At 40.9% G+C, this 25375-nt stretch overlaps 1 protein-coding gene across 1 annotated transcript in view; it reads right to left on the bottom strand.

Annotated features, from left to right (window-relative positions):
• Positions 1-6184: 6184 nt before the first annotated feature.
• Positions 6185-25375, bottom strand: part of LOC121862526 — an 83124-nt gene continuing 63933 nt past the window's right edge. The window contains exons 2-4 of the mRNA XM_042360832.1: positions 6688-7062; positions 6332-6567; positions 6185-6244 (exon numbers count right to left, since the gene is read on the bottom strand). Of these exons, the coding sequence (XP_042216766.1) occupies positions 6185-6244; positions 6332-6567; positions 6688-7062 (671 nt within the window). The remainder of the gene's footprint in view (positions 6245-6331; positions 6568-6687; positions 7063-25375) is intronic.

Raw genomic sequence — 25375 nt, 5'->3', positions numbered from 1 at the left:
CCGTATCCTCCGTTCCCAACAGGCTGCACCATGTAATCGAGAATGAAGATGGCTGGACTAAATATTAAGGTGTCAGAAATAATTTCCCTATGTAATCAACGTCACATACTGAATGCACATCGATATTATTTTTTTTCCATGTTAACTGAAATAAATATAGTTTTCATGAACATATGTCAAATTGTATAGTAAATGTAGAGAAAACAATCCTCTTCTAATACCCACACTCATGCAGTATGTATTCAGGATAATTTATGTCAAACAAATCCTAACATTATACTTATAATTATTATGAAAGAGTACATTATCATATATGATAAATATATTGCATGCAAAATAATTACCATATCTACCACGGAAAACAATCAGAGAGACAAAGAAACAACTGTATAACGACACAATTCATACAATATTGTATGTAATGGTCCGATCACAGCTGTCCGATCCGGCTCTTCGAGGCACTTGTGAAGAAGAAATAGACATTTCATATTTCAATCTCATAATCTCATATTTAGTAAGTTCATGTCATGTCGTTCACAATATATTTATGTATTCTTCGAAAACGTTTATTGTAATAATTGTATTTGTATATATTTTCCTCTCCATTTATTTATAAGAAATGGGAAAAAATCCTTGCCAAAATACCAAACTATGTTACAACGTTACCTCACAATTATTTCATAACTTACAATAATGCTCCAACACCCATGCACACTTGCATGGAAACATACGCACTCGCTCGTGAAGAAAGAATCGTGAGAGGATGTTAAACTCCCCAAATTAATTCTTCCCTTAAGTCAGTTTGAATTACGACATAACATACTCCATAGATCGAAAAAGACGCCAGAGGGTATTGTTTCTCAAATAGTCGTACCTGACACTTTGTGTGAAACGATTATAACGTTGTTCCACGATGTTCCACAGGCAGGTCACCAAGGACGTGACAAGTGCTTGGCGGAAATAAGAAAGAAGTATTTCTGGAACACAATGAAGAAAGATATAGAATTACACATTGCTTAGTGTTTGTCATGTGCTCAACATAAGGGTACTACAAGGTCACCGGCACCGATTCTACAATATCCTACACCAGACCGTCCGTTTGACACAGTCGCTATTGACTTGTTACAACTTCCGAGGAGTCATCAGGGATCCTCGTACGTCCTAGTGTGTGTGGATCATTTTTCTAGATTCGTGGTTTTAGTCCCACTGAAGGATAAAACAGCCGAGTCTGTGGCCTATGCATTAGTGATGAATCTCATATGTCCATATACTACGCCTAAGGTTCTTCTCTCAGACAATGGGACAGAGTTCAAGAATCAGCTAGTAGCACAAATATGTGCCCAATATGGATTACAGCAAAGTTTTGTGGCAGCCTATCATCCACAGGCTAATGGACTTGTTGAGAGAGCCAACCGCAAGATCCTGGAGATACTTCGCCCGATTGTGTGTGATTTGCAGTACACATGGGAAGATTGGTTACCGCAGGTTGCAGCGTCTATTAATGGGTCGATTAATAGCTCTACGGGCAAATCACCCTACTACATTGTCTATGGTACAGACAAACGTCTGCCTTATGATGTACTTACGGACACGCCAAGCCCTGCTTATAATATGGATGATTTCGCGGCAAAACAAATCCGTGTTTTTACGGATATTCATAGCCAAGTACGAACACATTTAGCAGCGTCACGCGCTGAAATGATGGTCAAGCAACATAAACAAGCTAAACCTGTCGTGTTACAGATAGGCGATGCTGTTATGGTGAGAGAACCTGAAAGGAACTCCAAGCTTACGGCTAAGTTTTCGGGTCCATTCCACATTATCGCCAACGAAGCGGGCAACAAATTTAAAATTTGGAAGCCTAATGCACAGATCGCAGATGTCGTGCATGCGTATCGTCTTAAGAAGACCCATGAACATTTATTACCCACAGATGATATGATGTAATACACACCTCTTTGCAGACAGTACGGAAGCAGAGTGTGCCTAATGAATATTGCATGAAGCTTCGTTCTGCAAGTACATATTAATACAAATGAGATTTCTTACAGAATGGCTTGGATCATCAATGTGTTGCTCCTACTGTGTTGTGGCACCGTTGTGTTGACAGACATGTCCACATACGTCCTCAAGCCTGGTGCGCTGGTTGCACCTCTTGGACGCGTTCTCATAGTAGAGGACGTGGTGAACATCAAGTGTGAGTTGCATGGACTGCTCAATCTTCCCCGTCAGATGGAAACCGTCGACGCGCAACTACAGTCAGCATTGGCAGTCCTAGATGATCTCCGTTCAGCTCCTAATGTATCGACAATGGTTGCACAAACTGTTGAGCTTCAACAACTTCGTCTCAGGACCGTTCACAAGCTTCTCGTCGCTGTCGGAAAAAGAATACCAGTGTCTGAGGCTGATCTTGCAAAGGAAGTGCGTTCTCAAGCACGACGAAAGAGGGGTTTGTTTAATTTTGTGAGTCTTATCCAAAGCACTTTGTTTGGCACGGCAACTGCCGACGATGTAGCTAAATTGGGAGACCGCATGAACATTTTCGATCAAGCTGTATCTAAGCAGAATCGTGTTATATCTCAGACATTCCATGCGATTACTGCTTTAGAGTCAAAAGTTAATGCGATAATATCGGAGTCTAACCATATATCGAGGGTTGTGTATAAGTTGCAGAATTCAGTCCCTACGTTTGAGTGGCTCCTTTATTGTTCTGAATATTTGCATGGTGCGGAAGATTCAGTTCAGAATATCATTACTAATAAAAATGAACCAATTGACAGCATAGTAGATGCAGGGATAGGGAGTGTGGACGCAAAGCTTGTGCCTGTGCAGACTCTTCTTGCTGCATTACAGATTACCAAGTTGACGTATCATTTAACTCCTATTTTTAATGATCATGAGGTGGAATACTATTATCCTCTATTGGAGTCGATTCTCACGCACAATGCTATTCTTATCCACATACCTATGCTAGGGCAACATAAGTTTAATGCATGGCATTTAGAACCCTTCCCTTGGTTTGTTAACGACACACGGTATGCTCTGGATAGGCCTAAAGAACTTTTTCTTGTAGATGAAGAATATTCTTTTTTGGCGTTGGATGATCCTAGGGTACTATCGCTGTGTAAGTCGTCATATTTACATTTTCACTTATGTCCAGCCTATATGTTCGCATTTATTCCTGCTGCATAAGGGATATGTGAATTGGCGGTCATACAAACTAATGTACGCACAGCGCTTACACAATGCAGCTAAAGGCCAGTTAGTGTTAAAACTGTGTTTCATGCTCATCTCCATAATGTGCAGTACTTGTTTTTTCCTAATGACACTACTGTTATTTTAAAATGCCACGATGGTGGTAAACAGTTAGTTGTGAAAGGTCATTACAAGGCTCAGGATTACTGTGAAGTAATTTGTAGTTCATTACGGACCTTGCCTACTCATCAGCATTTTGCTTTGAATTTAAATCTCATGTTTGATTTAATTCCCTTGTTTCCTGTTATGAACTTTACTGTTAGTGACCTTCAGATTGTTTCAGAGAAATTAAAGGTGATTTCCTACTTGAAAGAGACTCAATTTGCTGATTTGAGTAATAATCTGCCATTTTACTTTTCACAGGAATTTGCATTACTAAGTCTAACAATTCCCACAATTGTGTTAATTTTGGCAGTTATGTTTCTGTTTTGTTATTATAAGTCAGTGTCATCCAAGTTGACAATTGGCCACAACATTCTAACCAGCAAGACACTTGTTAAGCCTAAGACCTCTGTAGTTGATGAAAACCCTACGGTTTCAGAGTCCCAGCTTAGTTTTTTCATATATGTTTATAACATGGTTAGGGTTATGTATAGGATGTAGTCTGAGAGTTTATTTAGTCCTCGCGGAGCTCCGATGGTAGGTGACCGAGAGATGTAATGGCCCCTCTTTCATCAACAGAAAGATTATATAAATGGGTTAATTGCATTTGATTTATATACTAAGTCATCCCCTGTAACTTTCCACTGGCTATGAGTTGTCATGCACTTATCATGTGATTGGTAGCCTCCTTGGGGTGGGGCCACTGACTCCATGGGTCAGCACATGGGTCAGCTCGGATAAGCCGGCACCCATGGGCAGTCCCACTCATAATCTCACATCGAAAGGACGTGATTAAACTGTCTATTTACATAGCCGCCGTCCTCTCTCTTCACACTCATAAATAGTGGAAGTTATGGTTGATATACACTCAGGAATTGTCTAAACGATAGTTCTTCAATAAAGGAAGAAACAGACAATTGGGTTTCTCTACTCTAACCCAATATACTATAAATGTACCAGCCTGTTTAACTTCGACAGAACCTATAATTAAGCAGCTATAACAGTCATTACGATTGTCATCTGAGTAGACTTAGCTTATTATATATATCAAATGACATTTCTTTCGATTATTGATTGATTGTTTGCCAGCAAAAAACATTGTTTTTAAACTGGTTCACCACAGGATCGCATTGGAAAGTCTTTCATTTCGTAGAAACTGTGTAGTATCCATTTCATAACATATAATTGAAACACAAATAAATAGATGAATAAATAAAACATTATAATTATATAAAATTCTTTTTCCAATGCCTCACAGGGAATGTAAAATAAATAATTTCATTAAATAAACTTCATAATACTGTTTCATTTATACAACTGTTTTTACAGACAAGCAAAGACACATACAGGCAAAGACACACACAGTGTAAGGCACACACACACTTACTACAGGTAGCAGTGAACCGATGATTCTGCTTAATCCCACAGCGAATTAAAACAGCAGTTTGTGTTGCATGAAAACAGCGTCTTTAGAAAGAAGCCTGTTTAGCATCGGTTACATACAACTGGATTAATTATCCGAAATGGATTAAACGTTTGAAGATAATATTGGTATAAATTAATGATAAACAAGCAACCTCATACACAACCTGCAAACAGCTGTGCCCGATGTATAATGTTGTTTAACATACTTACCGATTTTTACTTATGTTTAATTTGTCTAAACATAAATTCATATAGGTTGGCCCATTGCTCTATCCATTTTAAAATTAAATTAACAGTATATACCAGCAGAAAGGTATAATATAATACGAAACAACAAAGCCCAACCATTAATTAAGCAACGAGGAACTAAGTAACCAATCACCGCTCACTTTTACATTCATTCATAATTTTTACTAAGTAGTATCGTAAACAAACGGCCTTGAGTTGCCAGCTGTCTCCAGCAGTGTTCGAAGAATCTTGACCGAGACCGTACATGGTAGAAGTTATATACTAAAGAAAAGCCTGGGTGGTGGCAGCGTTTACAAGTAAGTATAATAATTATACGAATGTGAAGAATGCAAAAGAATGTGGTTTTCCCAGGTTAATCCACAGAATAGAATATAACTAAGTAAAGCTGAGAATATAAGTAAAATAAACAAAAAAGTAAGAGCATTAAAAGAAATACCATAAGTACTGAGAAGGTCTTAGAAAATAAAGAAAATGAAAAAAATATGACCAAGACGGTTATAGAAATTAAAATAAAGTGGCAATCCCCAACATAGAAAAGTTGCAATCTTACAAAAGACACATCTGACTATTATTAATTGAACGAAGATAGTCTTAGATTTAGCTAAGTATCTCAGTCTATGAGATAAGGGCGAAATAGTTCACTACATGGTCAGACATTTGTCCACAGCTCCTGTCTGATCAACAAGTGAAAGTTTGTTTAAGGAAGTTTCTCTGGGGAAAGTGAAAGAGGGTTCCAAAGGCTTGACGGCCCGTTTGCGACAGTGCTGATAAAACACATTTCTAAGCCTTCATAGCACAAGGAGGCAGCGTAATCGGTAGTGCACTCAACTGCCTTCTTTTACTCAACTGTAAAATTAGGTATCCATTCTCAGATAGGAAGGAGATAGGAAGAAACTGGTTCACAAATAGGGTGGTGGACGAGTGGAACAAGCTTAGCAACTTTGTAGTAAGTGCGGGAACTCTGGAAAGTTTCAAAAGGAGGCTAGATAGATTCATGGATGATAGAGAGTGGTAATAACTCTCGACAGGAGCTGCCATGCACAGGCCAACCGGCCTATTGCAGACTCCTTATTTTCTTATGTTCTTATGTTCTTATGGGTGAAGGCGTGAACCAGTAACCCTTAGCGTCGCACCCCTTACTGGTTAAGGTTTTTCATAATTCCTCTCTGTCCTCCTTAGTGGAGCTACCAGGTTTCCTCTCAGTTTGTGCTTGCTGGAAATGTAATGGAAATATTTGTAGATATCACAGACAGCCATTCATCACAAGAAGAATATAGTGTTACAGAAGTGAATTTCTTACCTGATATGGATACATAAATACAGACGACTCTTGGTAAGAGATTTTGACGAGGAAGTTGATGTTGGGGGGGATATAAGTCTTGTCATCTGGGTGGGAAGGGGAGGTGAGGTAAGGACGGGCGTTGGTGGGACCGGTCACCAGCAGTGTCTGCTGTCGTTGACTGCTGCCCCAAGTGTACTGTGGCTGTAGCGGCACCTCCACACTCTTTCCCTCACCCACCTTCCACGTTGGACTCACTGTGGTAACGGTAACACAAAATTTAATGACTGTCCAACACCCTTAATTTTGATTATTTTAAAATGTGTTCACTGCAAATAAATCAAACGTTCTAAAACACATCCTTGAGCACAACTTACGAGACTGACATATTGAGAATTTTCCGTAAAGAGTCACTGAGGCAATTTCAAATATCAGGTCACTGGAGATAATCGTCACCGGTTGAGTATCATTAAGGGTGAGATTAAACTGGTTGCCAAATACAGTAAGGTTCATGGTGATCCATCCGTGTGGGACGACAATAACATGCGGGAAGTGTTGCTCTTCACTTTTACCATCCCTCGTAGTGTACTGCTTGGTTTGGAAGTTGTAAACAAAAAAACTGTCTCTCCAGTATACATCGTCGCGATTATCATAAGCGATAGCAATTTCAGTTCCATTCCATGGATTGATGTAATTCAAGACGTTGACTGAAAATGGAGCCTCGATCTCTTGATGCGTCCTTATTAAGCATTCTGCAACAACAAATATGAAATAAACTTTGCTAGGAAATGATAAGATTACATCAATATTTTTGGTTGTTTTGAAATGAATGGAGCCAATAAAGACTCTAAATATATGTCATTATATACAATTGCCTACGTATGCGTTAAGCTGTTGTGCTGTGTACAATATAATTTATGGATAAATATAGATGTTTGGGAAGCAGTGTTTGCTATGGAGGTAAGGAACAGGGCGCATGAAATAATTAGGAAACTGACTTACGAAACACCTGCATGGAACCCCTGAGGGAGCAACATCTCTTCAGTTTGTGACTTGCCGTGAAAAATGCATACAATAATGAATATGTATGTGGAGTGAGGAAGTTTTTCGCAAGTCACTAAGATAAGCCGTGAAGTAGTGTGTGAATAGGTGCTATGGTAAAAAAAAAATGGTAGGTTATTAAGTTCTGTATAAGAACATAAGAACATAAGAATGGAGGAAACTGCAGCGGGCCTATTGGCCCATACTGGGCAGTCCCGTTTACACCCAACCCCTATTGCTCATATAAGCATCCAACCTATGTTTGAAGCTATTCAGCGTATTCCAGTTAATGGTGATATTTGGCAACTTGTTCCATTCATCCACAACTCTGTTTTCAAACCAGTGTTTACCTATTTCACGCCTAAATCTAAATTTGTCTAATTTAAAACCATTGTTACGAGTTCGCTCCTGGTTGGATAGTTTGAGTACCTTTGTAATGACCCCTTTGTTTAGCCCTGACTTCCACTTATACACCTCTATCAGGTAGCCCCTCGCTCTACGTCTCTCGAGGGAGTGCAAATTAAGGTGCTTTAACCTGTCTCTATACTCAAGGTTCCTAATGCCCGGGATTAGTCTTGTCATTCTCCTCTGAATTCTTTCCAATGATTCTATATCCATTCTGTAATACGGTGACCAGAACTGAATTGCATAATCCAGGTGTGGTCTCACAAGAGCAAGATACAGTTTTAGGATGACCTTGCTAGTCTTGTAACTAACACTCCTTTGTATGAACCCAAGTACTTTATTAGTCTTGTTACGAGCAAAAACACATTGTTTACTTGGCTTAAGGTTCCTACTTATCATTACTCCTAAATCTCTCTCACAATCGGATTTCTCTATGGCATCGTTGTTCATCTGGTATCTGGTTTCCCTGTTTACATCTCCTATACTGAGTACTTTACATTTGTCCACGTTGAATTTCATCTGCCATTTTTCAGACCATTCGAAAAATTTGTTTAGATCTTCCTGTAGTTTTGCCGAGTCCTCTTCAGATTTAATTACACGTCCTATTTTAGTGTCATCAGCAAATTTACTTATGTTGCTGTCTATGCCGATATCTATGTCGTTTATGTATATAATAAATAATAATGGTCCAAGTACTGAGCCTTGGGGAACTCCACTTGTGACGTTGCTCCAATGGGACTTAGTGCCTTTAATGCTCACTCGCTGTTTCCTGTCCTGAAACCACGCCCTAATCCATTTAAGGATGTTACCTTTGATTCCATGAGCTTCTACCTTTCTAATTAGTCTTTCGTGGGGGCTCTGTCGAAGGCTTTGCTAAAGTCGAGATATACCACATCATAATTGTGCCCCTTGTCCACCGATTCGAAAACTGATGAAAAGAATGTTAATAGATTAGTTAATAATAATAATAATAATAATTAACGGTTTATTGAAAGAGCTTGGCAGCCAGAAGGCTGAAAATATACAGTTACATATTTGGGGAATGGGTTTCGAATTACAAATAATATACAAGTAACATAAGTGATACAAATAAGATATATAATAACTGGATGGGGAAAAGCTCAAACTACAGTGCATTTCAACATAGTGACAATGCAAGAAGTAGTATTTAATGGGAGTGGATACACTGGTTTATTACAAGTTATTGATAATTTTTACAATGGTTGGGACTGGGCTGTTCTTATAGCGGTCATTTCGTGCACGTATGGGCTGGATGCGGTTGTGGTGTCGAACAGCAATTCTCGGGCTGGGGATCTCAGGTGGTAGTAGGAGCCGGTGTCGAGGATGGTGTAGAAGCTTCTTACCAAATTTTGCAGATGAGGTCGTGGTGATGGTCAGTGAGAGTCGAAAGGGTCAGTGTGTTGAGCGCTTCTTGATATGTGGAGTAGGAAGGGGAGAGAATAATCTTGCATGCCCTCTTTTGCACTTTTTCTAGGTGTTTACGTTGTGTGGCATTTAGGGAGGAAGACCAGGTGGGGGAGGCATAGGTGAGCTTGGGAAGTATGAATGTTGTGTAAACACTGAGGAGCTCGGGTGCAGGAACTCCGAGGGACTTGAGTCGGCGGAGGAGGTGGAGACGGAAACTGGAGGATTTGACAACTTCACTGAAGTGTGGTTTCCAATTTAGTTTGTTGTCTATGGTGACGCCGAGGAGCTTCGTGGAATCTACAACCTGGAGTGTGTTCGGACCTAAAGTAATGGAAGGAGGTGGGACAATGTCGGAGGAGAGGTTGATGTGCATAACCATGGTCTTGGTATGGTTGATGGTGACATGGTTGTTGGTGGCCCAGTTTTGGAGACTGTTCAATAAATCCTGAAGGGCGGTATAGTTGGGAGCAGAATTGTTGACGCTGATCCCAATGGTGGAGTCGTCGACATATTTCCAGCGAGCAGGGGTTTCTCTTAGGGCATCATTGATGAGCATACGGAAGCAGAGTGGTCCCATCTTGGTGCCTTGGGGGACGCCACAGGTGAGTGACTGAAAGGTGGAGACAGCCCCTCGGAAGCATACAGCTTGGCGTCGGTCACTGAGGAAGTCTGTAAGCCATGGTATAAGACTTTTCCGAAGCCCGAGGTCAATAGCTTTGTTGATGATTATATTGAGGTCGACTAGGTCGAATGCTTTAGTGAAATCAATGAAGACGACAGCTACAGACGTTTTTCGTTTCTCGAGATGTCGGTATATGTAATCGAGAAAGCTGACAAGACAGTGAGTGGTGGAGGAAGTTTTCATGTTGCCAAATTGCTGAGGGTCTACGACTCCTGCAATATCAGCATAAGCCCAGTCGAACACAAAACTTTGACAGATTAGGTTGGGTATTGGGGTGATTGCAATAGGTCGTAGCTGATTTAAGGATTGTGGGCTGGTTGACTTGGGCACTGGTGATACATAAGAGGTCTTCCAGTCAGCTGGGCATCTGGCTTGACTGAGAGAAGCATTGATGATGGAGCATAGGGGCTTAGCAAGCTCCGGGGAGAACTCCTTGAAGAGTTTCATTGGTAAGTCAATGGGGGTGGTAGAGCGTTTTAATTTTAGTTTGTCCAGGCGTTTTGCTACTTCAAATTCTTCTACTAAGTCAGTGGGAAGGGGGGCTGGTAGGTAAGCAGGGAGAGTGGTTGTGTCAAGCCGGGGGAGCGTCTGGCATATAGTAGCGAAATGGTTATTTGTTTGCTCAGCTGCGTCAACATTAGTGAGATGGCTAAGGAAGGGGAGGGGGTGTGTCTTATTGTTTAGTCCACAGAGTTCTTTAAGCTTACCATACCATTGACTGATGTTGGTCTGCTTCAGGTGTTGTAATTTGGTTGGGTAGTGGGACTTCTTTGCAGTGCGTATTTCGCGGATGACTCGGTTGCGAAGGGACCTGTAGCGGATGTGGTCATTGAGATGAAAGGCTCTGTCTCTCTGTTGCATAAGTCTTTTGATCCGAGGTGTGATCCAGGGCAAGTCAGCTGGGTGAGATCTGATGGACTTCTCGGGGAAGAAGTGGTGGTGAGCTTCCGTGGTGGTGTTGGTATAATTTATCCATTTGGTTTCCACGTCATCCACGCTAAGTACTTCAGTCCAGGGATGGTGAACTATCCACTGCCCGAAGAGGCGCACTGCAGAGTCAGTAATCGGCCTGTAGGTCTTGATGTAGGGTCTCTGTACTTGAGTGGGAGTGGCAGCTGGGGACCAGAGCACTGATAAGTGTGTGCTACACCCGATAGGAGGCATTGGTTGAGGTGGTTGGTACTGGTCCGCTAAGTCAGTTAAGATAAGGTCAAGGGTATTTTGACCGTGTGAGGGGAAGGTCACAACTTGTGATAGTGATAGCTGGTCCTGGATATCAGTGGTGTCAATTTCATTATAATCCCCACATAATACTAACTTGGCACATGGGTACCTAACTCTGAGGTGGTCTGAGGTGGTAATGAGATGATTGATAAGAGTGTCTCTGGTGGGTGAGCAAGGCGGATGGTATGCCACACAGATTACGATGGAAGCAGTGTGGCGCGGGTGGTCCTGTGGCACAACATGTACCCATAATGCTTCCACATCTGCTGGGACTTGAACATCCAGGTGTGACGGGCGTAGGTCATCTTGACAGAAGAGGGCAACGCCCCCTCCGCGTCTATGTGAACGAAGGTGATGAAAGAGTTGATATCCCTCAATATGACACGTTTCAGGCACAATTTGCCAAGCCTCACATATGGCAACGACGCTCGCGGCGGCTGACCTGACTGTAGTTGCCAGCTCATCAAACTTGTTAGCTAGGGAAGTGACGTTGGATAGCAGTAGAGACGGGAGATCATACCATATTCGTGGAACTTCAGTGTAGTGGTACGGTCTGTCAGGGATGGGTTTCTCCGGTTTCCTAGTGGAGGTTACGGTTCTAATGGGCTTATGTGTATGACGGCCTTGTCTACGGCTACGCGCGCGGAATATGTTCAGTGACTTGAATCGCGCGATAACACTGCCATCAGGATAACCGTTCCCACGCTTTAGATGGTACAGAGTGCATCGGGAGTAAGTGATTGGTGGCCATCTGTTGATATCTGTTGTGGGCGGACGGAAGCGTTTGTCACTGACGGCACTTTGAGGTCCACTGACACTGGTAGACATCTGTTAATATTTGTCAGTCGTAAAGACCGTGGGTCTTTGTCCCTGGTGCTTGGGGTCGCCGACACAGTTTTCACGATATATGTAAACAAAACGGTGGTCCTTGTCACTGGCACTTTAAAGGTGACCGATAAAGTGCCCACTGTCTGACTTTTCCTTGGGGTGAACTATCGGAGCACTATGATAATCACTTATTGCACTGATGACTTGAATGTTTTGCTGAGAAAGTCCCGGTCAGGTTAGGTCGGGTCCAGACACACTCAGTATTACACTGCTGTGCTTTTGTGCTTTTCCTTAAGTGCACTATAGGAACACTGCTCGGTAATCAATCGTTCATTAATCACTAGAATGTTTTGCTGAATAGATCCCGGTGTAGTAAGGCTGGTAGGGCGTTGGGATATAGCAGGGGGAGGGGGCAGGGCCAAACAGACTCGGCCTGGCTGCTAAAACTGGGTGCGCCTTCGGGGCACGTCTTGTCTCACTGACGGTTGACTAGTGTGTGTGACAAGACAAGAACGCCCGCTTGTGAAGCCATGCTGGGAATCATTGATCAATTGGTGCTTCTCCAGGTGATTTCGAATTGAGTTTGAAATGATTGCTTCCAGTAATTTGCCTACTATTGATGTTAGACTGATTGGGCGATAGTTAGAGGATAGTGATCTATCCCCCTTCTTGAAACTCGGTGTTACATTCGCTATCCTCCAGGATTCTGGTACTACACCTGTTTTTAAGGACATGTTAAACAACTTAGCTAAGGGCATACTAAGTTCTTCCTTACATTCCTTTAATACTCTGGCAAATATCTTATCGGGACCAGGTGACTTATTAGGGTTTAGTTTGTCCATTTGCTTAATAACATCGATACTAGTCACTATTATCTCGCTTAATTTGTTTTCTCCACTATCTCTGAATAGAGTCGGTGCCTCGGGTATCATGTTTAAATTTTCGGAGGTGAAAACTGTTGAAAAATATTTATTCAAATTATTGCTCATTTCTCCGTCGTTATCAGTGAGCTCGCCGGTATCTGACCGTATTGGTCCAATCTTTTCTCGTGTTTTAGTTTGATACATTTGGTAGAATCCTTTGGGGTTTGTCTTCGCCTCCCTTGCTATCCTTACCTCATTATTCCTCTTGGCTTTCCTTATCTCGGTTTTAACCCTACTCGCCAATATCTTATAATAATCCTGGAGGTAAATTTCGCCACGCTTTATCCTTCTACCTATAGCCTTCCTTTGGCCAATGATGTTCTTTAAATAATTATTTATCCATTTAGGGTCATTGTTGTCTGATCTGAGTTTTTTGTATGGCAATCTCAGATGTCGTTATCAGGTCGGAGTCATCTGTCAGGTTCACGGCCAAGCGCGACACCCCCTCTCTCAGCTGCCTCTTTAAACTGTCAAAGTTTGCCCTTCTGAAATCTGGTACTTTAGTGGAATTTTCCTTACGTCTGCCCTGAAAATCTAACTGGAATCGAATTTCTTTGTGATCGCTGTTTGCAAGTTCGTTCCCTACCTCGACATTGCTAATGAGGTTTTCTCTGTTCGACAGAACTAAATCGAGTATATTATTACCCCGTGTGGGTTCGGTTATATGTTGACTTAGGAAACAGTCCTGGATCGTCTCGAGAAAATCCTCTGATTCTGAGTTACCCGTAAGGTCAGTCCAATCTATTTGGCCAAGGTTAAAGTCGCCTACTATACAGACTTTGTTGTGTATGGAAGCCCTGCGCATTTCATCCCAGATAAGTCGCTCATTGACTCTATCAAGATTGGGAGGTCTATATATTACTCCTGTGATTAATTTTTCCCTACCGTCGCTTAATTCTATCCAAATTGTTTCTGTATTCCTCTCAGTTTTTATTTCCTTATTTATTTCACACTTCAGATTATCCCTAACATAGATTGCAACTCCGCCTCCTTTCCTGGTTTGCCTATCGGTATGGAACAATTTGTAACCCGCAATTTGGTATTCGACCGGCAACTCGCGTGAGTCTAGGTTGATCCATGTTTCAGTGAATGCTATTATATCGATTTTTTCGGTACATACCAAGGCCCTAATATCATCCATTTTGTTTCTCATACTTCTACTGTTCGCGTAGTAGACATTTAAGTTAGTCGTGTTCTGAGTCCTCCCTCTACCGCGTTTAGTTTTAAAGTCCCTGTTTAATTTAGTTTTGTCATCATTCCTAACACTATTTCCCTGTAATCTTTTACTTTGTTTTACCGCTCCCACTGCAGTTTCCCCCACCCCCGTGCCCATATGTTCCCCTAGCAGTTTAAAGACTTCGATATCCTTTGAACTGCCCCCTCTAGAGACCCAGCCAGGGTTGCCACCCCATCCCGAGACAGGTGCACCCCATCCCTAGCATAAAGGTCCCTTGTGCCGTAGAAGTTGTCCCAGTTGTCAATGAATGGGACCGATATTGACTTGCAATATCTGTCAAGACGGTCGTTGACACCAACCGCCCTTGACAACCATCCACTGCCAACTCCCCTTCTAGGCAGGACACCGCATATGATAGGGATCCCTCCCTTAGACCTAATACGATCTATCACTGCCTTAAACTTATCAAGAAGCTCCTCGCTCCTACACCGGCCAATATCATTGCCTCCTGCACTGAGGCAGATAATGGGTTTGTTCCCATTACCAGACAAGATATTGTCCATCCTGTCAATTATATCTCCCACCCCAGCTCCTGGCAAACACACCCTCATGCTATTTTTGTTTTTACCACAAAAGGCCCTGTCCATGTACCTTACCTGTGAGTCGCCAACAATTAAAGTTTTTATACCTTCCTTGCCATCCCTGTCCCTGACTGTACTAACGTCCAATTCGTCTATCAAGCGACTGAACGGGTTGGTACACTTAGCTGTTGTTGTCGTTGTTGTAGTATCCTTGGTGTACCCTCTTCACCACCAGCTTCGTCTTCCCACTACTCACAACTTTCCACTCGCTTAAGTTTTCGTCAGACACTGGCTTTCCCTGTCCATCTTCCACTTTTAACCTAGCCAGCTCTTCCTTTAATTTCAGGTTCTCCAACGTGGCCCTCTCAATTTCTTCCTTGGCCCTCGCCAATTCTTCCATGGACCACTCCAGTTTGGTAAAAAAACTCACATACCCAAGACCGCACATAGCACTGGCCATATCTGATAATTATCTCTCCGGAGCTAACCCTGCCGTGACCTTTCCCCTAGTGAGGTCAGAACACAACTGAGTGAGGTCAGAACACAACTGTGAGGTCAGAACACAACAGTGAGGTCAGAAGTGTATTGGAACAAGTTGTCTGCCAAGAGACCGTTCAAATACATGATTTTTTAAGGTTTCAGGAAACATAAAAAAACAAACGTTAGCAGAAGACGACGTAGTAACTTGCTTTGTGTTTGCTCTGTGAACAAGAGGAAATGAAGAAGCTCCTTATCGCCGAGTGAACTTAGGTACTTGGGGAATATCAAATGTCAAGGCGATGATGAAGTCCTACATTAAGAGACCTTAAATCTGTGTTTACAAAAATTTTTTTCAACTTGGGGGAAGTACAAGTTGTTTGATATACAGCGTCGATTTGTTTGTCAGGGCCCCGGGCGTCTATTGTATACTCGTCATATACTGTATATCTGCCATATGATCGACAGCTAGGCACTGCATAGACCTGTAGTGTGTGGAGATGTTCTGGGTACCTTAGATAAATGTGCCTGGCGACATCTAGAAGCTGCTAGTATACCACTTACCACATGTCGCCCGAGAGGTCAGAGTGAGGTCAGTTGACCCTATAGGATTGTAAGGACTACCTGCGCTTGTAAGCGCACCCCTGTATATTTCCGAACATAAACACCTGTAGAGTTCTGTAGGTTCTTATTTACGGAAATATACAGGGGTGCGCTTACAAGCGCAGGTAGTCCTTACACTCCTATAGGGTCAACTGACAGAGTAGGAAGGAGAGAGGGCGGTGTAGCAGTGTATATCAGGGTGTCATTAAATAGCTGCAATAAATCAAACATTAAAACAAATAGCGGCAATGAAAGTATTTGGGTAGAGATTGGTGAGGGCAATGAGTCAGTAGTCATTGGTGTTATATATAGACCACCTAATTTGAGTAGGAACGATGGTAAATTACTATGGGAGGAAATAAAGAAGGCATCTGATAGAAACAATGTATGTATTCTAGGCGATTTCAACTTTTCAGGCTTAGATTGGAAAAATCAACTTAGCGATAATGAATCTGAAGATTTTCTAGAAGTAGTACAAGATAGTTTTTTATATCAATTCATAAACTCGCCCACTAGAGGAAATAATATCCTCGATTTAGTTCTCAGTAATAATGAAAATCTAGTAAAAGATGTTGGGATTGGAGACGAACTAGGAAACAGTGATCATAAAGCCATATATTTTAACATAATATGGAATGGCAGGAAGAAGGAAAATTCGGCCTTGATCCCGGATTTTAGGAAGGCTAATTACGGTAGCTTAAGGAGAGACCTAAGGGATGACCCTATGGTCAAAAGATTAATCCCCCCCACACCTCCGGAAACTGTCAACTTAGGACGGGAGAACCCCGAATTTAATTTAGCAGCTACTTATGAACAATTTATTGCGACAATCCATAATGCTCAAAATAAACACATCCCTAAAAGAAAATTCAGATCGATACGGAACCAACCAAAATGGATGAATAATAGACTCTTAGATCTTCTAGGGAAAAAGAAAGGAGTATATAGAAAAGTTAAGAAAGGCGAAAATCACTTACTTGGTTACTATCAGAACCTAACAAGACAGGTAAAAACAGAAATTAGGAAAGCAAAGAGAAATTATGAAATCAAGGTAGCAAACGAATCGAAAAATAACCCCAAAGCTTTTTATCAACTGTATAAATCAAAGGTTAGAGATACAATAGGTCCCCTTAAAACTACGACAGGAGAAATGACTGATGATGAGTTAGAAATGTGTAGTACGTTAAATAGTCATTTTCGCTCCGTATTCACAAATGAAAACCTAGCACAGTTTCCAGAAGTTCATAAGGTATATAACGACAGTATAGAAAATATGTTGATGAATATCAATATTACTAGTAATGATGTGCTTAAAGAAATTAACAAACTGAAGCCTCATAAATCGCCTGCTCCAGACGAGGTATATGCTAGAATATTAAAAGAATGTAGAGATGAGTTGAGTAATCCATTAGCAGTTTTATTTAATAAGTCATTAGAATCGGGCCTAGTGTCAGAAGCTTGGAAACTTGCAAATGTAGTTCCGATTTTCAAAAACGGTGATAAATCAATTGCATCAAATTACCGTCCCATTAGTCTCACGTCAATCATAGGCAAGTTGCTAGAGTCAATTATTGCTACGAAAATCAGAAGCCACCTTGAAACATTCAACTTAATTCATTCTTCTCAGCACGGGTTCACCCAGGGACGTTCTTGTCTCACAAATTTGCTTAGCTTTTTCTCAGAAGTATATGAAGCGGTAGATAATGATAAGTCATATGATATAATTTATTTAGATTTCAGTAAAGCATTCGATAGAGTCCCTCATGAGAGATTGATAAGGAAGGTAGAAGCACATGGAATAGGTGGATCATTATTAAAATGGATTAGGTCATGGTTAACTGGTAGGAAACAAAGAGTCAGCATAAATGGATTTAAGTCAGACTGGGGTGCGGTCAAAAGCGGAGTTCCCCAGGGATCTGTATTAGGCCCTCTGCTGTTTGTTATATTCATTAATGATCTTGATTTAGGTATAACTAGTAGGATTAGTAAATTTGCAGATGATACCAAAATGGGGAGAGTGATAAATTCAGACAGTGACTTTGAACACCTTCAAAGAGATCTAGATACCTTACATGAGTGGTCAGTAGACTGGCAAATGAATTTTAATACTGATAAATGCAAGGTACTACAGATAGGGAAGACGAATACAAACGTTAAGTATAAACTAGGTAACACGGAAATAGAAAACTCAGATTGTGAAAAAGATCTAGGTGTATTTGTTAGCAACGACTTGAAACCTAGAAAACAATGTATTAGCGTTCGCAACAAGGCAAACAGGATTCTTGGGTTCATATCTAGGAGTGTGAGTAACAGAACTGCTGACGTTATCTTGAAACTTTACCTAGCATTAGTGAGGCCACACATGGATTATGCGGTTCAATTCTGGTGTCCTTATTATAGAATGGACATAGATTCTTTGGAGAGAGTACAAAGAAGAATGACAAAAATGATCCATAATATTAGAAACCTTCCATATGAAGAAAGACTGAAAAGCTTAGGCTTGCATTCATTAGAGAGGCGTAGAGTTAGGGGAGATATGATAGAGGTGTTCAAGTGGGTAAGTGGGATTAACAAGGGTAAAATGGAAGATGTTCTGAAGGTCAGTAATAACGAAATAACTAGAACAAATGGCTTTAAATTAGATAAATTCCGATTCAGAAAGGATATAGGCAAGCACTGGTTTGGTAATAGAGTTGTGGATATGTGGAATAGGCTACCGAGTGCTATAGTAGGATCGGGGACGCTAGGGAGCTTCAAGACGAAGTTGGATAGGCACATGGAAGTGCTGGGATAGGTGTGAAAGGGATCTGCCCTGTATGGGCCAGTCGGCCTCCTGCAGTATCCCACTTTCTTATGTTCTTATGTTCTTATGTTCTTATGTGGTAAGTGGTATACTAGCAGCTTCCAGATGTCGCCAGGCACATTTATCTAAGCGTGTGGTGACATGAAACAGGGGCATTGCCCCACGCTACTGACTAGAGAAATAATGTGTATATATAGAGTACATACATGGTATACATACAACATACATAATATACATACAGTGTGTATCAAAATAATTCTTGCAGTTACGATATACTAATTCCAATATTTGACTGTTAGAGTCACAACTGGTTGGACTGGCGCGCAACTGCGTATCAGTAAATTCTGGTCAAAATCATTTAAAACGCGATGGTCATCAAAACGTTCTCGACACGCGTCCACAATTTTGAATTAATCTTTGTCGTTGAAATTTCATAAAAAATTCAGATATTTACTTGGTACTCATGTTGACCCAATCTACTGGTTAATTCCACCTGCTGGAAGAACCCACCACACGTTGATCACACCTGCTGGATGAACCCACCACACGTTGATCAAACCTGCTGGATGAACCCGCCACATGTTGACTACACCTGCTGGATGATCCAACTTTAGGCCAACTCACTTCATGCTGTCTGTCGCAATAATGTCCAAGCTGCTATTATCTCAATTGTGTTTTCCTTATTTATCTGCATGTTCTTATCCATATCATAGCAGGGAAGTCTCTCGGTGGACGTCTCGCGATACCAGTTAGTTATAGCTGATTAACTATCCAGCAGATACAATAAAGAATCAATCGGTTAGAATATCTTGTACTGTGTATAATTATGAAAATCGCTGAAAGGCTAAAGATATATAGATTTTCTCTATCTTATTCTTGATGTACTATACTTACTCACTAGGGAATTTTTCGCATAAATACCGAACTTTATACTTTAATTTACAATTTTCAGGGATTATGATAAATTATAATCAAATATATAACTTAAGTTTTTTGGATATCGTTTTCCATAATAGTTCTTACATTTGAATATACAGTGAAACTTGATAAACATTGCATGACCTGAAGTAGTTTTTCTTAATCTCTAATCTATAACTACTTTACTGATGCGTGACAAATACATTATTTTAAGTACACCCATTTTTTTCGTTAGAATCATTTATAGTTATAATTAAAAACAACAAATGGAACTGTACATGTTCACACCCTGTGATACGGCGTTAGGTCAAATAAGATCTCTGCTGTTAGCTTCAAAATCTTTCTCGCGTACAGTTACCAATCAAAGTCTCTTTCGAGTTACTAAAACTTCCCCAACTTTTTTCACTTGTAGCCTAACGCTTAAAGCAGTCCTTAATAACTCAATGAAGGGAAGGACTTTATATTTCAATGATTCTCATATTTTGTACAAAGAAATGAGGACTACCACATTCCCAGTCATGGTGATAAAATTCTTACGACACGTCCTTTTTAAACCTAATATCTTGACGACAACTTTCATGGTTTACTTCGCAAATTGAAGAGCCAAAAGTTGACTCCCACCAAATATATTTTACGGGAAGTTTCTGACTTCACTTAGTAGGGCGAACAACTCTGTTATTGAGAAAATGTTAAGGAAAACATATAGAAGTAAAATGAAACTTGGCAACACTGTTGACATCAGCTCATCTTCGGCGCTGCTCACTTCCTAAAAGCAAGAGGACATTATCACTACAGACAGTGTCAGGTTCGTGTGGGTAGAAACAGGAAGAGAGAATACAGTTCCCATGGTTCTCTTCTCTATTATCAATGGTGATCAGCGATGAGGTTATAATCGTGTGTAAATTGTCAACAAACAGTAGTGACTTCATAGCCTATGGTCACCTCACTACACAAGCGAGGAGTGTGATGTATTATACTGTATTGTTTTGGGCAGGGAGAAATACAACCATGAGAAAAAGTGCAGGAAGTTGACTGAAGTGCTAAGTCAAGCAAGTACAGAATCCCCGAAGCAAACCAGACAATGAATTCACAAGTGGATGAAACTAACATAGACAGCATAATTAATTTCTGTTCATAATATAGTGAGATGTCAGGCATCCGTCAGTCAAGATGGAGCGGGGTGGCGGTGGCAGTACTCCTGGTGGTGGCTGCCCTACGTCCACCAACACATTCCCTCCTTTTTCAAGATACGGGTAGGCTTACGGCTCTTTCTTAACCTCTGAATGAATGCCTACACTATTTTCTCTAAAGTTATGAATTTATCGATGTTTTCTTAAACATATAGTGACGATAAGTTTTTGTACAATATTAAGAATGATGTGACGCATCGTTTAACTCACAGGATTTCCAGGTGTGCATGTTAAATATAAGTTTCACATAATGAGAAGCGCACACACACTCACATATATTGTTAGTCTGCAGAGAAAGAAACTAGGAAAAAATACAAATATGAACTTCAGAACTATACTACGTAAACACAACCTTACTTTTCCCCACCTTCACTAACATGTGTGCTATTGTCTAAGTAAGGTTCAGTTAGGATGATGTGTCTTGCTTTATGAAAGAAAGACACATTTTATACTCGTGTGCTACTTCTGAGCCTCTTTATATTTTTTCTGACTTCATATGAAAATAAATATGCTTAGCTGCCACAGGAGGTCTGAGAAATCTTTTTATAGAACTGATCCTAAGCTAACCCATGACAACAAGAATCTCCTAGTTTTACCATTTAACAAAAATTTCTCTCAAATTCCTATACTACTGAAAACCTGGAACGTTAATGTGACATTTAAAAACTCATGCACTGTAAAACAAATGTTAATTAAGAACTCCCCCAACAATGCAGGCGGCTGCATTTACAAGGTTCCTTGCAAGGAATGTAATATGTTCTACTTAGGCCAGACGGTTAAAGATCTTATAACTAGACTTAAACAGCATAAATATAGTGTTAGGACAGCCCAGGAACCCAATGCTCTGTTCATTCATATGAGAGATAATTAGCATTGCATTGACTGGGATAATGCCTCCTCAATATTACCTTGTAATAAGAACACAAGAACATAAGAAAATAAGGAGTCTGCAATAGGCCGGTTGGCCTGTGCATAGCAGCTCCTGTCGACAGTTACTACCACTCTCTATCATCCATGAATCTATCTAGCCTCCTTTTGAAACTTTCCAGAGTTCCCGCACTTACTACAAAGCTGCTAAGCTTGTTCCACTCGTCCACCACCCTATTTGTGAACCAGTTTCTTCCTATCTCCCTCCTAAACCTAAACTTACCCAACTTGAATCCGTTGCTCCGAGTCCTATCCTGCTCGGATATTATAAGAACTTTATCTGTATCTCCTTTATTGATTCCTTTCACCCACTTAAATACGTCTATCATATCTCCCCGCACTCTTCGTCTTTCTAGGGAATGCAAGTTAAGTTTCTTTAACCTATCTTGATATGGAAGGTTTCTAAGTCCCGGAATCATTTTTGTCATTCTTCGCTGCACCGACTAGTGAAATGATATCCATTCTATAATAAGGGCACCAGAACTGAACCGCATAATCGAGGTGCGGCCTGACTAGCGCAAGATATAGTTGCAATAAGACCTCTGCACTCTTGTTACTTACACTTCTAGATATAAAACCCAATACTCTGTTTGCCTTATTTCGAACATTAACGCACTGTTTTCTAGGCCGAAGGTCCGGGCTTACAAGTACCCCTAGGTCTCTTTCACAAGTCGACTTCTCTAGGTTGATGTTGTTAAGTCTGTATACATTATCAGTATTTGTTCTTCCAATATTAAGTACACTGCACTTGCTGGTGTTGAATTTCATTTGCCATTTTTCAGACCACCCCTGCAGTTTATTTAGATCCTCCTGTAATGCATTTGCATCCTGCCCTGAATTAATCTGCCGCCCTATTTTGGTGTCATCTGCAAACTTGCTTATGTCACTGCTGATTCCAGTATCTAGATCGTTTATGTAGATTATGAACAAGAGTGGGCCTAGTACTGACCCCTGGGGAACCCCACTGGTTACACGGCCCCATTCAGATTTAACACCATTTACGCTGACCCTCTGCGTTCTATCGGTGAGCCATGATTTTATCCAATTTAAAACTTTCCCCTCGATACCATGAGCCTTAATTTTTCTCAGAAGCCTCTGATGCGGTACTCTGTCAAATGCTTTGCTAAAGTTTAAGTAAATAATATTGTAATTTTCGTCATTATCTACTACTTCGAAGACTTTCCTAAAATCGTCAGCAGATTTGTTAGACAAGATTGTCCCTTCGTAAACCCATGTTGAGAGTCGTAGATTAATTTGCTTTTCTCTAGATGCGATCGGATGCTATCTGCTATAATTGATTCAAGAAATTTCCCCACTACTGACGTCAAACTGATCGGCCGGTAATTTGACGCTGATGCTCTGTCTCCCTTTTTGAATATTGGTTCTACATTTGCCTGTTTCCACAAGTCTGGCACAACTCCGGTGTCTAATGATTTTGTAAATAAGTTTACGAGGGGTCTGCTAATCTGTTCCCTACACTCTTTCAAGATTCGAGGGAAAATTTCATCCGGCCCTGGGGATTTTGTTTTCTTTAGTGTTTTTATCTTCTTAAGAACATCCTCTTTTCTGATAGTGATATTCTTTAACTTCTCTTCTTCCTTTCCCTTAAATATTAGTTCCACCTCTGGAATTTCATCGCGAATTTCTTCTGTGAAAACTGATAAGAAGTAGCTGTTCAATGCTTTGCTTATTTCATCACTTCCATTTATCACTTCTCCCCTCCCTGACTTTAAAGGCCCAACTTTGTCCTTGACCTTTGTTCTATATACCTGGAAAAATCCCTTGGGATTCGCCTTGGATTCTCTTGCTATTTTGATTTCATAGTCTCTCTTTGCTTTCCTTACATTTTTCTTAACATTCCTAGATAGTTCATTATACCTATTTCTGAGCTGCTCCTCCCCTCCCTTTAATTTCTTATATATTCCTTTCTTTATTCCTACATCATGTTTAAGTTTTCTGGTCATCCACCTTGGCTCATTCTTATTTGACGTAATTTTTCTGTATGGTATATTTTGTTCTTGTGCTTTATGTAGTATACTAGTGAATATATTATAGTCATGATCAATTGTTGTGTCATCTATGACCTCACCCTGTGTCATCTATGACCTCAGTGGGAACATTATAGAATCCAGTCTCATTAAATATACCGAATCCGTCAACATGAATTTGAGTAATGGTATGTACAAACTGGATAATTTTGTGATTAAGAGGATATGTAACCAGGTGAGAAGATTGAGTCTCTTACCCTATGACCTGACTACGGACAGCTGCTGTGCTTAGAGATGGCATGGTAAATTTTTTGATTAAGAAGATTAGTAAGGGTCACTGCCTTATGACCGGAACATTGTGGACACCTGCTGTCCCCTAGGGACTTGATCTCACTCTCCTCTATTGTATATATATTAGCTTTGTCAAGCATTACTCCTTAGTCTGTACTCTCCCCTGAAGATGTGAATTACATGAAAGTGCTTGGGAACTTCGTGTTTTCTTTTTCCTTGTGGTTATCAGCATATACCTGGATCACGCGCACGTATAGTGATTTACTTGCATATATATATGTAATATTCAGAAAATTGAGTGTAATTTCAAACGCCGCGCCATTAGAGAGACTGAGTTCAAGGTCGTCCGAGGGAAGGCCGCGCTCTTGCACGTAGCGAGAGTTTGTGGAACTAGGCCTATGTGATACTAAATGTAATTTACCGAATTAATATGGAGGCGAATTATGAAACTAAATGTCAGTTATTAAATTAAAAGTAATGATAGATCGTTTATCAGTCTGAATAATGTTATGGATGTCCCAAGAAAGTTATTAGTTAGGCGGAAAATATGTCACGTAGGCCTAAGCTAACGCCTTGAGAGGACATGAGGCTGGCTAGTCCTCAGTCTTGCGAAAGCATTCGGACCAACAAGACGTCCCTGTGTGTCCGTCCACAGAAATAGTCACGTGGCCTAGTCACCTGTGTTGCGCTATTGCAGTATAACAAGTAAGTCTCATTCGATCTCAGAGAGGGGTTAGATAGGGCAGTGATAGAGTTATCAAGAGCTAACAGAGTTAATTTCAGGGTTTCCGTCAGAACCCACTTGACTGCGAGAATGATGACTGCGAGAGATTGACTGCCGTTTGAAACTGCCGTTGATGATTGATGATTGGCGATTGTTGCCGTTGGACTGATCAGTGTAGGCCTGTCACTGTTTAGCGGGGTATCAAAGGATCTCTTGAGTGAATCTAGCCGTCTGGGTGCCCAGCTAACGACGGGACGATCGTTGGGGTCATCAGCTCTCCTCTACCTCGGCTCACAATACCACATATCTCAAGCAGCCTAGTGAAACCCTTTTGCTAACGGGAAGCTAAAGCTTCTCTCAACTGTACAAGGTCTGATTGGCTCACTCCCTTCCGCTTCATGGATGTACTGGGGGTAAAGTGAAGCCAGCTGAGTGATACAGGGTCGCACACTGGGGCCAAGAGTCAGTGGAGTTTAGAGGTACACTTTCCAAGGTGGAGAAAGGCTGATTTGGGCCTTAAACTACGGGTGCCTGTTGGTTGTGCCTTAAACGACTACGGAGTGCAGGTGGAATCTGTGTGTGTGTTAGGTTAGGAAGCATGGTTCACGGGTATTGGTGGACTCAGTAACTTCTTAATAATAGTGACAATATTTTTGTGTGTAGTTCATACTATTTTTTCAGTTACTAATGTATGCTGTGTGCATTTAATATTTCTTTATAATCTCAATCTCAGGTATAACCTTTGTTCCCCAGAGTAGTGTTTAAGTTAGGTTAGGAGGTGTGTATCTGTTGGGGTAATATAATTTTGTTGAGTGCCCTGAAGGCCTATTCAGGGTGGAGTTAATAAGCTCTGAT

The sequence above is a fragment of the Homarus americanus genome, unplaced genomic scaffold (genome assembly GCF_018991925.1).
Source record: "Homarus americanus isolate GMGI-L3 unplaced genomic scaffold, GMGI_Hamer_2.0 scaffold31037, whole genome shotgun sequence".
NCBI classification, from domain to species: Eukaryota; Metazoa; Arthropoda; class Malacostraca; order Decapoda; family Nephropidae; genus Homarus; species Homarus americanus.
Note: the sequence above shows the minus strand (reverse complement) of the source record. Positions and strands in the feature narration are given on the sequence as shown.